The 12140-nt window shown below is 37.3% G+C and overlaps 1 protein-coding gene across 2 annotated transcripts in view; it reads right to left on the bottom strand.

Moving 5' to 3' along the window:
* Window positions 1-12140, bottom strand: part of CRYBG1 (crystallin beta-gamma domain containing 1) — a 188576-nt gene that overhangs the window by 26128 nt on the left and 150308 nt on the right. For both annotated transcript variants that reach the window (XM_012753155.3, XM_076003089.1), the window contains 2 exons: window positions 10778-10943; window positions 8283-8422 (listed from right to left, as the gene is read on the bottom strand). In XM_012753155.3, the coding sequence (XP_012608609.1) occupies window positions 8283-8422; window positions 10778-10943 (306 nt within the window). The remainder of the gene's footprint in view (window positions 1-8282; window positions 8423-10777; window positions 10944-12140) is intronic.

Genomic DNA, 12140 nt, shown 5'->3' on the forward strand with positions numbered 1-12140 from the left:
ACACCACACCCTTCTATCAAGCTTGTCAGCTGTCACTTCTGCTTTGGTCAGGGAACCAGCAGCCCCACCCTCCTCTAAGGGGCTAGAAACCAGGAAACCAGAAAATTACACCCCTTAGAACTGTCTCTGGCTCATGGAAGGATTTGGGGAAGGTGAGGATGTTAGAGAAGTGCCTTTTACATAAGAGAAGTGTTACCATACCCCTTCCATAAACAGAATTCTTGGCGATCACTTACACACACCAACTCTTTGTTAGTCTCCCTACAATGTCCTAGCTGTGGCACCCACTATGCATGTCCCCAGAATACTGTGCCAAGAAGAGGATGTCTGTAAATGAAACCTTTTACCAACAAAATGGGTTTGATGCTCCCCTACTTTGTTTTTCTCTTGTTCTCAATTTTGGCCCAAGGCACATTTTTGGTCATGGTTTTTGTTAAAGACTCCCCTGGATGAATTAGTAACTTCTTAGACTCACTAATTATATGGGGATTTACCACACACACATAAAAGAATGTTGGGAGGCCAGGTGTGTATATGGGTGGGGGATCAAAATGAACCTACAGTGTTAGAAGACAGAATAAAAGTTACTGGGGGCAGAGGGAGGGGAGGATGGTTGGGGGCAGGATGAATGAGGGGGGCTTCTATGATGCTGGGAATGGTCTAGTTCTTGATCTCGGTGATGGTTATACTTGTGTATTCACTTTGTGAAAATTCACTCAGCTTATATACTTAGGATTTGTTGTGTGCCTTTTGTACGAATGTTATATTTGTAAATAAATTAACTTAAGAGAAAAAAAAGAGGCTTATCCTTTAAATACCACTGTAATGCACCTAAACCACAAGAAAACAGAGGCTAAGAACGGGGTACTTAAAACTTCCTATGTTTAAAGCATGACAGTTAAGAATATATTACATATTTCTTGGAGCTCAAAGCTATGACAGGCACACTACACATGGATTTTGTGTCCTAACTAAATAATAGCAGTTCTGTAATATGGTATTAGGCTAACAAGTCAAGGAGGACCTCGAAGTCTGACTCCTTCCCAAATGAATGGGCTTAATTTTTCATAAGTAGAATGTGTGGCTCATGAACAAGTGGTTCTGAGATTTTGGAATGATGTTTACCAAAGTACTCTTTTCATTAGGTCTTGCCTTCTGTAGGTTGAGTTCTGAAGGGATTTATTCTTCTGACACTAAAAACTTCACTTTTGTTGAAGCATGTAGTTTAGTGACCTAACAGAGAAGGAAGGTAATTTTGGGTAAAGGGGAATTTGTGAAAACGCTGAATAAACTGACACATTTGAGTCAATGAGCAAGTGCTGCTGGGTAACTCAAACAGACATTTATGAATGTTGGGTGGACTTTGGAATTTGAAAACTCATATACAGAGCATGATTCACTTTTCCTAAATTCTGTTCCAACAAGATACATTATTCATGTGGCCATGAGGAGAGAGGAAAACCATCTTTAGGCAGTGTTGTTTCAGTTTCTAAAGGCACTCATTTCTCCATGCACTTAGGTAATGAGTTTTTGCCAATATAGATTTTAAAAAGTACAACTTTATAGGTGTACTTAATAAACAGCTCATATAAAGCATGAGCTTATTTAATAAACATAATAAATTTATGCAAATGAATATTGTTAAAGTAACAATGGCCATCTTTTTGTTTACTAAAAAATATTTGTGTAATTAGTCTTTTAGAAATACCCTTTGAGTCACATAAGAAAAATCAGTCTGATCTTGTTCACTTGTGCTTAAACCAAAAACAGCATTTCCAGCTAGATCATAAGTCTTACTCCCCAGACATGGCTGTACATGAATGTCGGCCATTTATAGGAACCAAATGGATACTTGAAAGATTAAGAAAGAATGTGCCGACTTTGAGGCTATTCAAAAGCGAGTGGGCTATGAATCTCAAAGAGGAAAATGTACCTTTACAATGGAAAGATGTGGGAGGCACATCTTTAACCAAGCAACCAAACTTGGTATCTTTAATAGGCGAGCTGGTTAGCACATGCCGCCAGATGTGATGCAACATAAACACTGGCACTACCTCTACAGAGTGTCCTTGCCAAACTGTTCAGCCTGGATCTAATCACACCTCCAGACCTGACCTCTAATAGACAGAAAATTCAGGTGATAAAAGAACTAGTTAAATGGTATCATGAGGTGCACTCAGACAAATCCAGAAGCTGGGGCATTCTCTAAGATAGCTGGTGGCCTAAATTCTTTAAAAAAGCAGTGGCATGGGAAACAAAGATGGGAGTGATTTAGAGATGTTTTTAAAAGAGACTTAAAGAAACAGAACAACCAAATTCACTTATATGAACCTTGATTGGATTCTGATTAGAAAAAAACAAATCTATAAAAGGCATTCTTTTTTTTTTTTTTTTTTTTTTTTGAGACAAAGTCTTACTCTATTGCCTGGGCTAGAGTGCCGTGGCGTCAGCCTAACTCACAGCAACCTCAGACTCCTGGGTTCAAGCAATCCTCCTGCCTCAGCCTCCCAAGTTAGCTGGGACTATAGGCATGCGCCACCATGCCCAGCTAATTTTTTCTATATATTTTTAGTTGGCTAATTTTTTCTATATATTTTTAGTTGGCCAATTAATGTCTATTTTTAGCAGAGACGGGGTCTCACTCTTGCTCAGGCTGGTTTTGAACTCCTGACCTTGAGCAATCTGCCTGCCTCAGCCTCCCAGAGTGCTAGGATTATAGGCGTGAGCCACCACGCCTGGCCTTATAAAAGGCATTCTTAAGGCAACTGGGAAAATTTGGTTATGGGCTATAGAATAGATATTATCATGGACATCTTATTTATTTTCTTAGGTGTAACAATGATATTTGGTCAGGAGAATGTCATTATAAAGACATGCAGGCTGAAGTTTGTAGGAATGAAAGGTCAGGACACCTACAACTTATATTCAAGTCTTCAGAAAAAACGATAACACAAATATGGCAAAATGTTAACAATTATTGAATCTAAGTGAATGGTACATGGGTGTTCACTGAACTATTCTGCTTTTGTATATGTTTGAAAACCTTCATAATAAACAATTGGGCTCTGACGTGGTATACTGCACAATAAAATATATAGTGAATATTACATGGCAATGAAAAAGAATAAATATAGGCATATTCATCAATGCAGGTAATCTTTGGAGAGTGGTTACGCGTGTGGAGGAGTCAGGAGGATGGGACCAGGATGGGCTACACAGGTCCTACAGCAGTATTGGTAACGGCCTAGGTCATAAGTTGGGTGGGGGGGCCCATAAGAGTTTATTATGAGGCTTCATAACTCACATATATATAAATTCTTCTGTTACTATCAAATATTTCATAGTAAAAATTATCAAAGAATGTTTTGCCATAAAAAAAAGTCCCTTGACTTCAAAATATTCAGAACACCTGCATTCTAGTGTATATTCTGCTAATAGCTAACCCTAGTCTGGAGAAAGTGACTGAAGCCTGTCTTCCTTGGTTAAATGATGGTGTTGGGCCAGATCATCTTTATCCTCCCTTTGAAATTCTAAAATTCTTTGTTTTTATTGTGAATATACCAAAAAAAGAAAAAAAAAAATACACCTTCACCGCTGGGAGGATGGGTGCTGGGATTAGCCAGCTGCTTAAAACAAAGGTTTAAAAACAAATTACGCTCAACAGAATCTGAAAGGCAAATTTAGTTAGAAATTACTCATTTCCTCAAATAAGAATTTGACAAGACAAGTAATACCCTCATTTTGTGTATGTATAGAAGAGCTTAAACTACAGTAAATGGTCCTGGAATGAACCTCCTAATGGAATCTAAAACTGTTCCCCCGACAGCAGACTCCTCTCATCCCAGCTCAGGGGTCTGGTGCTCCATCAGAAGCAAAATGAGCTCCAGTACTCAGTTAAATCTTCTCAACCCATCAAGACTTTCCTAACAGATCTATAGAGGTATTAATTCCTGATCCCTAAGCTTACCAACCAAGTTCAAAGAGTCCAAACTTTGAATTGACATCCAAGGCGGCTTTCCATTATCCTAATGACAACAGAAATGAACAACCAGGAAAAAGATGCCCGTCGCCATGCGAGCCCATCGTAAATTGTAAGCGATGGCAGGCCCGTAACTACCACCTACAAGGCAAAGCTAAACTTGCTGCCTGCCAAGAAGAAACATTATTTAAGGTAGCTTAGTGTGCTTCAACATAGCCCAAACCTGAGTCATGAAACCTTCCAGACACTGAGATTAAAATATTATGGCAGATGCCTTTTTCATTCTTTTCTAAGGATGATGTTCTTCAACTTAACACCAATACTTTGAAAAAAAGGTGTATAGATTGCTTTGATGTGAAAAAAATGAATGGCACCAAGAGATTAAGACATTTTCTTTTGCTTAGATTCCCATTTTTCTTCCAAATCTCTAAATATAAAAGTGCCTAAGGCTCATACATGGCTTCTCTTCCCTTAACTATACTCCTTCCCTTTTGGGACCTCATCCTGTACCTAGCTTAAACATCTCTATGCTTATGATGCCTAAATTTCTATCTCCTGCCTCTCCTCTGGACTCCAGCCTCACACCCAGTCACCTTCCGGCCCTCTCACTTGAATGTGCAGTTGGTACCTCAGACTTACCCTGTCCAAAACTGAATTCCTGAATTTCACTCTCCTGCCCAGCCTGCTCCTCCAGGTCTTCTCCACCTCAACAAATGTTGGGATTCCAAATCCTGAATGTTTCTCGGCCTCTGACACCCCACACACAATATATCAGCAAATGCTGTCAGTTCAGCCTTCAAAATCCATTCAAAATCTAACCATTTCCTGCCACCACTATCACACTGTCTAAGCCACCATCACCTCTTGGCCGAATGACTGCAACTGCCTCCTAACTGGTTTGTTTGCTCCCACCCTTGCCTTTTTATAGTCTATCTTCTACACAGAAGTCAAAGTGATCCTTCTAAAACACAAGCTAGATCAAAATTCAATGATTTCCCATGCAACTCAGAGCCACTCGAAACCTTCCTCCCCAAGGCCTAAAAGGCATGAGTGGTATGAGGCCTCCTCCCATCATCAGTCCTCCTAGCTCAGGCTGTTCCAGCTGCCTTGGCCTCCTACTGTTGCCCAAGCATGCTGGCAGAACTTGTGCTTTCTGCCTTGGGAGGCTCCCTTGCCCCTCTCCCCCAAGCTAGCTGCAGGGCAGACTCCCTCACATCCTCAGGTCCCTGCTTAACTGCCACCAGAGACTTTTACTCACCACCACATCTAAAATAGCATTTTAGATGCCCCTGTCCCTCTCTTTGTAATTTACATTCTTGTAGCCTCTACCATGTGAACATTAAGTATGTATTTGTGCTATTCCATGAGAACAGGGATGTCATTTTATGTGCTCACTGCCATACTCCCAGTGCCTAGAAAAGCACATAGCAGATTCCTGATTAATTGATTTGCTGAAATATATAAATCTTATAGACACTTTTTGAGGTTTATATTTGTTAAAAGTCACAATTTCTTGCCATATTTAGAGAGGATATGACAAGAAAAAGCCTTTCCTAATTCCTACTTCCAAATTAGTCACCTTGAGAAACTTTATAGCCTTTAAGGCCTACAGGGTACCAATTACTATAACTCAAAATGTGCACTACTTAAAAGCAGTAAATTTTTCAAAAGAAGACATGCATATGGCCAACAGGTATATGAAAAAATACTCAACCTTACTAATCATCAGGGCAATGCACATCAAAATCACAACGAGATATCACCTTACTCCAGTTAGAATGGCTATTATCAGAAAGACAAAAGATACGCACTGGTGAGGATGTGGAGAAAAGGGAACCTTTACACACTGTTGGCAAAAACGTCAAGTGGTACAACTGTTATAGAAAACAGTACGGACATTCTTCAAAAAGTTAAAAACAGAACTACTGTATTATCCAGCAATCCACTACTGGGTATATATATCCAAAGGAAATGAAATCAGTTTGTCAAAGGAATATCTACATTCCCATGTTAGCTTCAACACTATCACAATAGGCAAGATATAAACTCAATTAAGTGTCCATCAACAGATGAATGGATAAAGAAATTGTGGTATATTGGGACCAGTTATCAAAAGAGAAAAAAAGAAAATGTGGCATATATACATAATGGAATATTATTCAGCCATAAAAAAGAATGAAATCCTGTCATTATGACAACATGGATGTACTTGGAGAACATTACGTTAAGTGAAGTAAGCCAGGCACAGAAAGACAAATACTATGTGTTCTTACTCATATGTGGGAGCTAAAAAAGTTGATCTCATGGAAGTAGCAGAAAAGAGGTTACCAGAGGCAAAGTAGGGTAGAGAAGGAAGAGGGAGATGGGGAGAGGATGGTCAATGGGTACAAAGTGACAGCTAAGAGGAATGAGTTCTGATGGTCTATTGCACAGTAGGTTGACTACAGCTAATAATAACGTATGTTTTACAATAGCTAGAAGAGAGGATTCTGAAGGTTCTCACTGCAAAGAAATAAGGATTGAGGTAATGGATTTACTAACTACCCTGATTTGCTCACATTTCAAAACATCACATTGAACCCCATAAATATGTATAATTATGTGTCAATTAAAAATAGAAATTTTTAAAAAGCAGTAAAATGTACATTGTCTTTGGAAAATTATTTTAAAAAGATATTTAAATTGGCATTTCTCTTAATACCCCAAATTCTGCCCTAATAAATATATCTTTGTATATTGACAAACCATCACTATAGTCCTTCCTTGCTAGTACCTCACTTATCTGGGGAGAGGGAGGCTGTTTACTGAGAGAGGGGACTGGCAAAAGGAAGGAGCTGGCTGGGGTTCTAGGGTGCTTCCAGTGTCTTAGTTCTTGGCTTGCACGCTGCCTACTTGGGTGTTCACTTTATTATTTGTTAAACTGTATGTATACTGACCTGTGAACTTTTCCCTAAGTATGTTCCATTTCAGAATGTTAAAGGTAAATAAATCAATGAACAGTCATAAAGAGGTATGTAACTCACATTTTACTTCCTCTAGAAAACCCTAGATAAACTCTTTTCCATCTTCTACTGTTGCCCATCCTGTGATGAGAAACTCTCTACCTGACAAAGCAGCCCACTTCCAATTTAACCACTCTAACCATTAGGAAGTTCTTCCTTAGGCCAAGTCAAAATTTACCTCTCTAATTTCTACTGGGCTTTCCTGGGACCTCCTTTGAAATAACAGAGAGCACATCTAATTTCTTTTCCATGTGACCACCTTCCAACTATCCAAGGAGCCCAAATCTCAACAGTCACATTTCCTACTAAGTTGCCCAAAAGTTTTTAGTTCCTGATATTTGACAATCAAAAAACAGACTCTGTGATCTCCATTTTACCCAATTTCTACATTCTACACAATCAAATCGTTTCTAAGATTAGAACAATAGCAACCAAGACTTTTAGTAGTCAATAGAATGCAAACAACACAAGTAAGAAGTACTTTATCATTCACTGCCGAGATACTCTATCTCACTTTATGGAGACTATAAACTTTTTGTAAACTGTATAGCCAACTAGTAAAAACACTTGAGCATTCTCTGAATATATGAATATTTATAAATTGTATATATTATCACTGAACAAATACATTATGCATATGAGAAAAATACAAAAAAATAAAATCCTAAGAGGTAGAGATTTTAAATGAAAAGAAGATGTACTGTTTTTCTTTTCCCCAGGGTATGTCTTTCATATGCCCTGGGCTGTACACTCCACTGTAAAGACCACATTCTCTAGTATTGTAGGTCTGCACTTTCTATCCTAATTTCTTTCCCATCTGAGATATTCCCATTTCCTTCAAAATATTCTTGCTGTTTCCTGTGATTTGTGAAACCAACATCCTAGGGGCTTGGGACAGCATTGTGTAAAAATATTAAAGGAAGTACCATGTGTGTTGGCTTCCATCCCACCTGAAATATCATGGGCACATGCTTTGAATTACTTCCTCTGAATTATCACGAAGGCATGATATGTTACTTAGCTTTGAATGAGTCAGGTTCCTCTGTGATAAGGAAAGCCATACATTAAAAATATTTTTTCCTACACTTCCTCTAATAAATTGTTATTGTTTCTAAGAGAGGTGAATCATAGTAACATAGGTGCAAGAGAATCAGAATTTTATGTGCCTTATAAAAATATACCTTGTAGTCAATAATTACTTAAGAGGACAAATCAGAGGCAAAATATCTTAAGTCCTCTCTTTCTAGTACTACACTCACAAGAAAGCTTCATTAAAATTGTATTTGAAATAAAATACTTACGTGCCCTGATGTACTTTAATGGAACAAGTCTTCTGCATTACACCAAATCCCTGCATTTCTTCAGTATCATCAAAGTAGGAATTTAGGAGTCCTAACCCTTCTGGTTCAGTAAACAAGTCGATTTGACTAATCCTATAATCCTGAAACAATACATACACACACATATATAATAATTATTACACCAAGAATTCAACTCCATGGTAATAAGCTCATTATTCTTTTTCTTGAAACTATTTAAAAGCAGCTTTAGATATACATTTCACAGAGCTACTGCCATTTTATCCCTTTCTGTTTTCATCCATGAATTAATAATATGCCTCTTTCAAGGCAGACACTGCTTTAGTCATGTACCTCAGTGTTAACATTTAAGCAAGATCATCGGAAATGTATTTTATTAGAGTTATGGAATGAATTTCTTTATCACCTTCTCACTTGGCCTTAGGGGTTTGGGTTCCTTAGCTCTAATTAGCCAAGTCCAGACTAGTCCAGCAGAATGGCTGCACTTGTGGTCTTCCTCAACTAGTGCTTTGTGCCTATATACTCCCTGTTGTAATTCTCCAGGACTCTGAGTAAACATTTCTCTATGATGTTGGTTTGGTCCAAGTCATAAAGGCAAAAGCACACATTCATGCTGATTCACGAATCTCTGTACTTTGGTCACTGTTCCATGTTCTACATATCCATGTCCCATCAAACACTCTTCAAAAGGCCTCTCCTGGCTGAATGCCTAAGCATTAATCAAATATTTACTAAACCTCTTCTACACTGGGTGAACTGAGGTATAGAAGAAATAGTAACACTTAGGTTAGTTCAGGCGAGGCTATTTCAAACATTACCAAAAGGAGTAACTCTAATGAACTGAAAAGGTGACCCTCTTGAATATATTAATATGTTGTGTCTTATGTTTCATCTTTTAAGCTATCTTTTAACCATGCACACAATCAGTAAAGAAAATATAATTCATGATATATCAGGAACCATAAACCATACCTTTTAATGCGGCGTTATTCAGAAAAATGTAATCCAAGGAAATAAATCATAAAATTATAAACTATTAAATCTACAAAAATGTCCACAAAGCATTATTTGAAATAGTAAAAAACTAGAAACAATTTAAGATCAACTGAAAGAAGAAATAATAAATACACGATGGTACCTCATTTATGTGTTCAATGACAACACATCATTTCAATGGAATATGAGCTCAGCAAAAACCCAAACTATGCAGTAACAGGAAAAGCATTTGCTACATTAAGTCTGCTACTATCAGGTGACACAAGAGATAACATTTCCCTTATCCCACCTTCCAGAATGTACCCAGATCTTTACCCCACCTGATTCTGATATCTGCCCCCAGGTATAAAGTCTGGAGAGATGTTACCAATGGAGTGTGTCTTTAGGAAAATGGTATAGAGAGAAAAAAGAAAAGGATTGTGAACCACAGTGTTAAGTTAATAAAAAGTAGAATATTGTCTTACAACTAGAGAAAAAGCGGATTAGAATATGGCCAAGAAAGGGTTGAGAATTCAAAAAGTGAAGAGAGAACACTTCATGATGGTGAGATTCAGATGATATTTTTAAACTTTGCTTTATTACCAATATTATTTGAGCAAGAAATGTAAACTTTGGGTAAAATATTCCACTAATGAGGATATTCTGAAGTAGGGCTCCTCCTGTCTTACTTAGGCTTATCACATTATGTACTTAAAGCCATTAAAAAATAAATCATTTAGAATACCAATTATCATCTAAGTCGCTCAAAAATGTTGACCTAGGAAATAGGTTACTCTTTCCTCTGCCAAAAACTATTACTCATTCTTACTCAATCTTATTTTAGAACCTTTCTTTTCTCTTTATTGCATTTTAACAGTCATCTCTATTAAAACTTGGAATTCTCATTTTCTACTTAGAAGATATCATTACTTACATTTTTAAAACATAAATCCCAAATCATCAAATCCTAAGAGACCCAAAGAAAGACTCTGATAACACCTTCTTCATCAAGAAACCAAGAAATTTTACCCAACCCATAAAGTGGCCTCAAATATATCAAATAATATTTTCTACACTCACATGAAACGCCACAGTTGGACAACTAAATTATTTTTAGATTATTTATTTTTCTAAAATAGAATGCCTGTAAACCACTCAAGGTTAATCAGAACTCATACAGCAACCAAAAAAACTAAGTAAAAGAAAAATCTGTTCGTATGGAACTCATCAACACCAGGTTACTAAGTAAAATGCATTTGGGAGATGGGAATAGGAGGCCAGGAGTGAAAGATTTATAATAAGGATTTATTGTGAAAAATATCTAACTAATTACGGTGTTCTAATTCTTTAGCGTGAACAAAAATACTTAAATCACAGAAATATATCCATAAAGCACCAAATATTTTTCTCACTTATTTCATAAAATGAACATTCCCCTTAAAGTAAGAATGAATAGATATTTGCTGAATGAATAAATGAAACCCAGATTTAACACAACCTACCTGTACCATAAGTCTGATTGAACCAATCACCACAGGCTTATCAGACTCTCCTTCCCAATTCTTTTCCAAAATTTCTTCCATACCCCAGAGACCAGAGAGTTCCAGTTCTCCTTCTTCCAATGGAATAGAGTGCCCTTCAAAATTCGGCTTCTCATACAAAATCCAACTAAGAATAAAATACAGCAAAACCATTAGCCACTCTTGGTGACAGAGGTTGTGATTATTCAAAAATTCTGACTAATTGCCACTATATATTAGTGACCAATGCTCTAGCAATTAAAATAGCATAAACTCTTCCTAACACTAAAACTTTACTGGGTATAATTAAGCCTCTGATAATTCAAGAACTATATCAGGATCTTAGAGAACTTTTGGGTTATCAATATGTTACATAGCTACTAATGTTCTAAGGCAGCAGTCTCCAACCTTTTTGGCATCAGGGACATTTCATGGAAGACAATTTTCCTTGGTCAGGCCGGCGGGGTGGGGGATGGTTTCAGAATGAGTCAAGCACATTACATTTACTGTGCAGTCGAACCTCTCTGCTGATGATAATCTGTATTTGCAGCCGCTCCCCAGTGCTAGCATCACCACCTCAGGTCATCAGTCATTAGATTCTCATAAGGAGTGCACAACCTAGATCCCCGGCACGTGCAGTTTACAGCAGGGTTCATGTTCCTATGACAATCTAATGCCACCACTGATCTCACAGGAGTTGGAGCTTATGCGGTGATGCCTGCGATGTGGAGTGGCTATAAATATAGATGAAGCTTCACTGGCCCACCTGCTGCTTACCTCCTGCTGTGTGGACCAGTTCCTAACAGGCCAGTTCAGGTCCATGGCCCAGGGATGGGGTACTCAGTTCTAAGGAATTGCCAGTTAGTGGAGACTTATCAAGAATAAGTCAAATAAATGGGTATTTACTGTAATGTTTTTTTTTTTTCCTCCTTATGTATATAGAAAACATTTCTCTTAGAGGGATTTTCACTTACATATCACAGCCATATCAACAGATATGTTGATACAAAGGACTATAGGCATGTTAATGGGAAACATTTTTTAAATATTCTTCCTAATAACAGCCAAATGCTAAAGAATAATCTCATGTCAACATATGATAGTGTAAGTGCTTAGGGTTTCAAGAAAAAGCCAACAAAAATTGCAAAAGAACAGAAAAAGCACTGTTCTATTAAAATTGTCACACAAAATTTGTTTTTAGTACAATTCTCAGTCTTCAAGTTATGGAATAAAAGTAAACTGTTTTTCTAATGAATATGTTGAACATACTGAAAAATATATTAAAATATCTACAAATCAAATAGGAAAGATGCTACATATTTATTCGAATAGAAATGAAAACAAA

The sequence above is a fragment of the Microcebus murinus genome, chromosome 5 (genome assembly GCF_040939455.1).
Source record: "Microcebus murinus isolate Inina chromosome 5, M.murinus_Inina_mat1.0, whole genome shotgun sequence".
Classification (NCBI taxonomy): Eukaryota; Metazoa; Chordata; class Mammalia; order Primates; family Cheirogaleidae; genus Microcebus; species Microcebus murinus.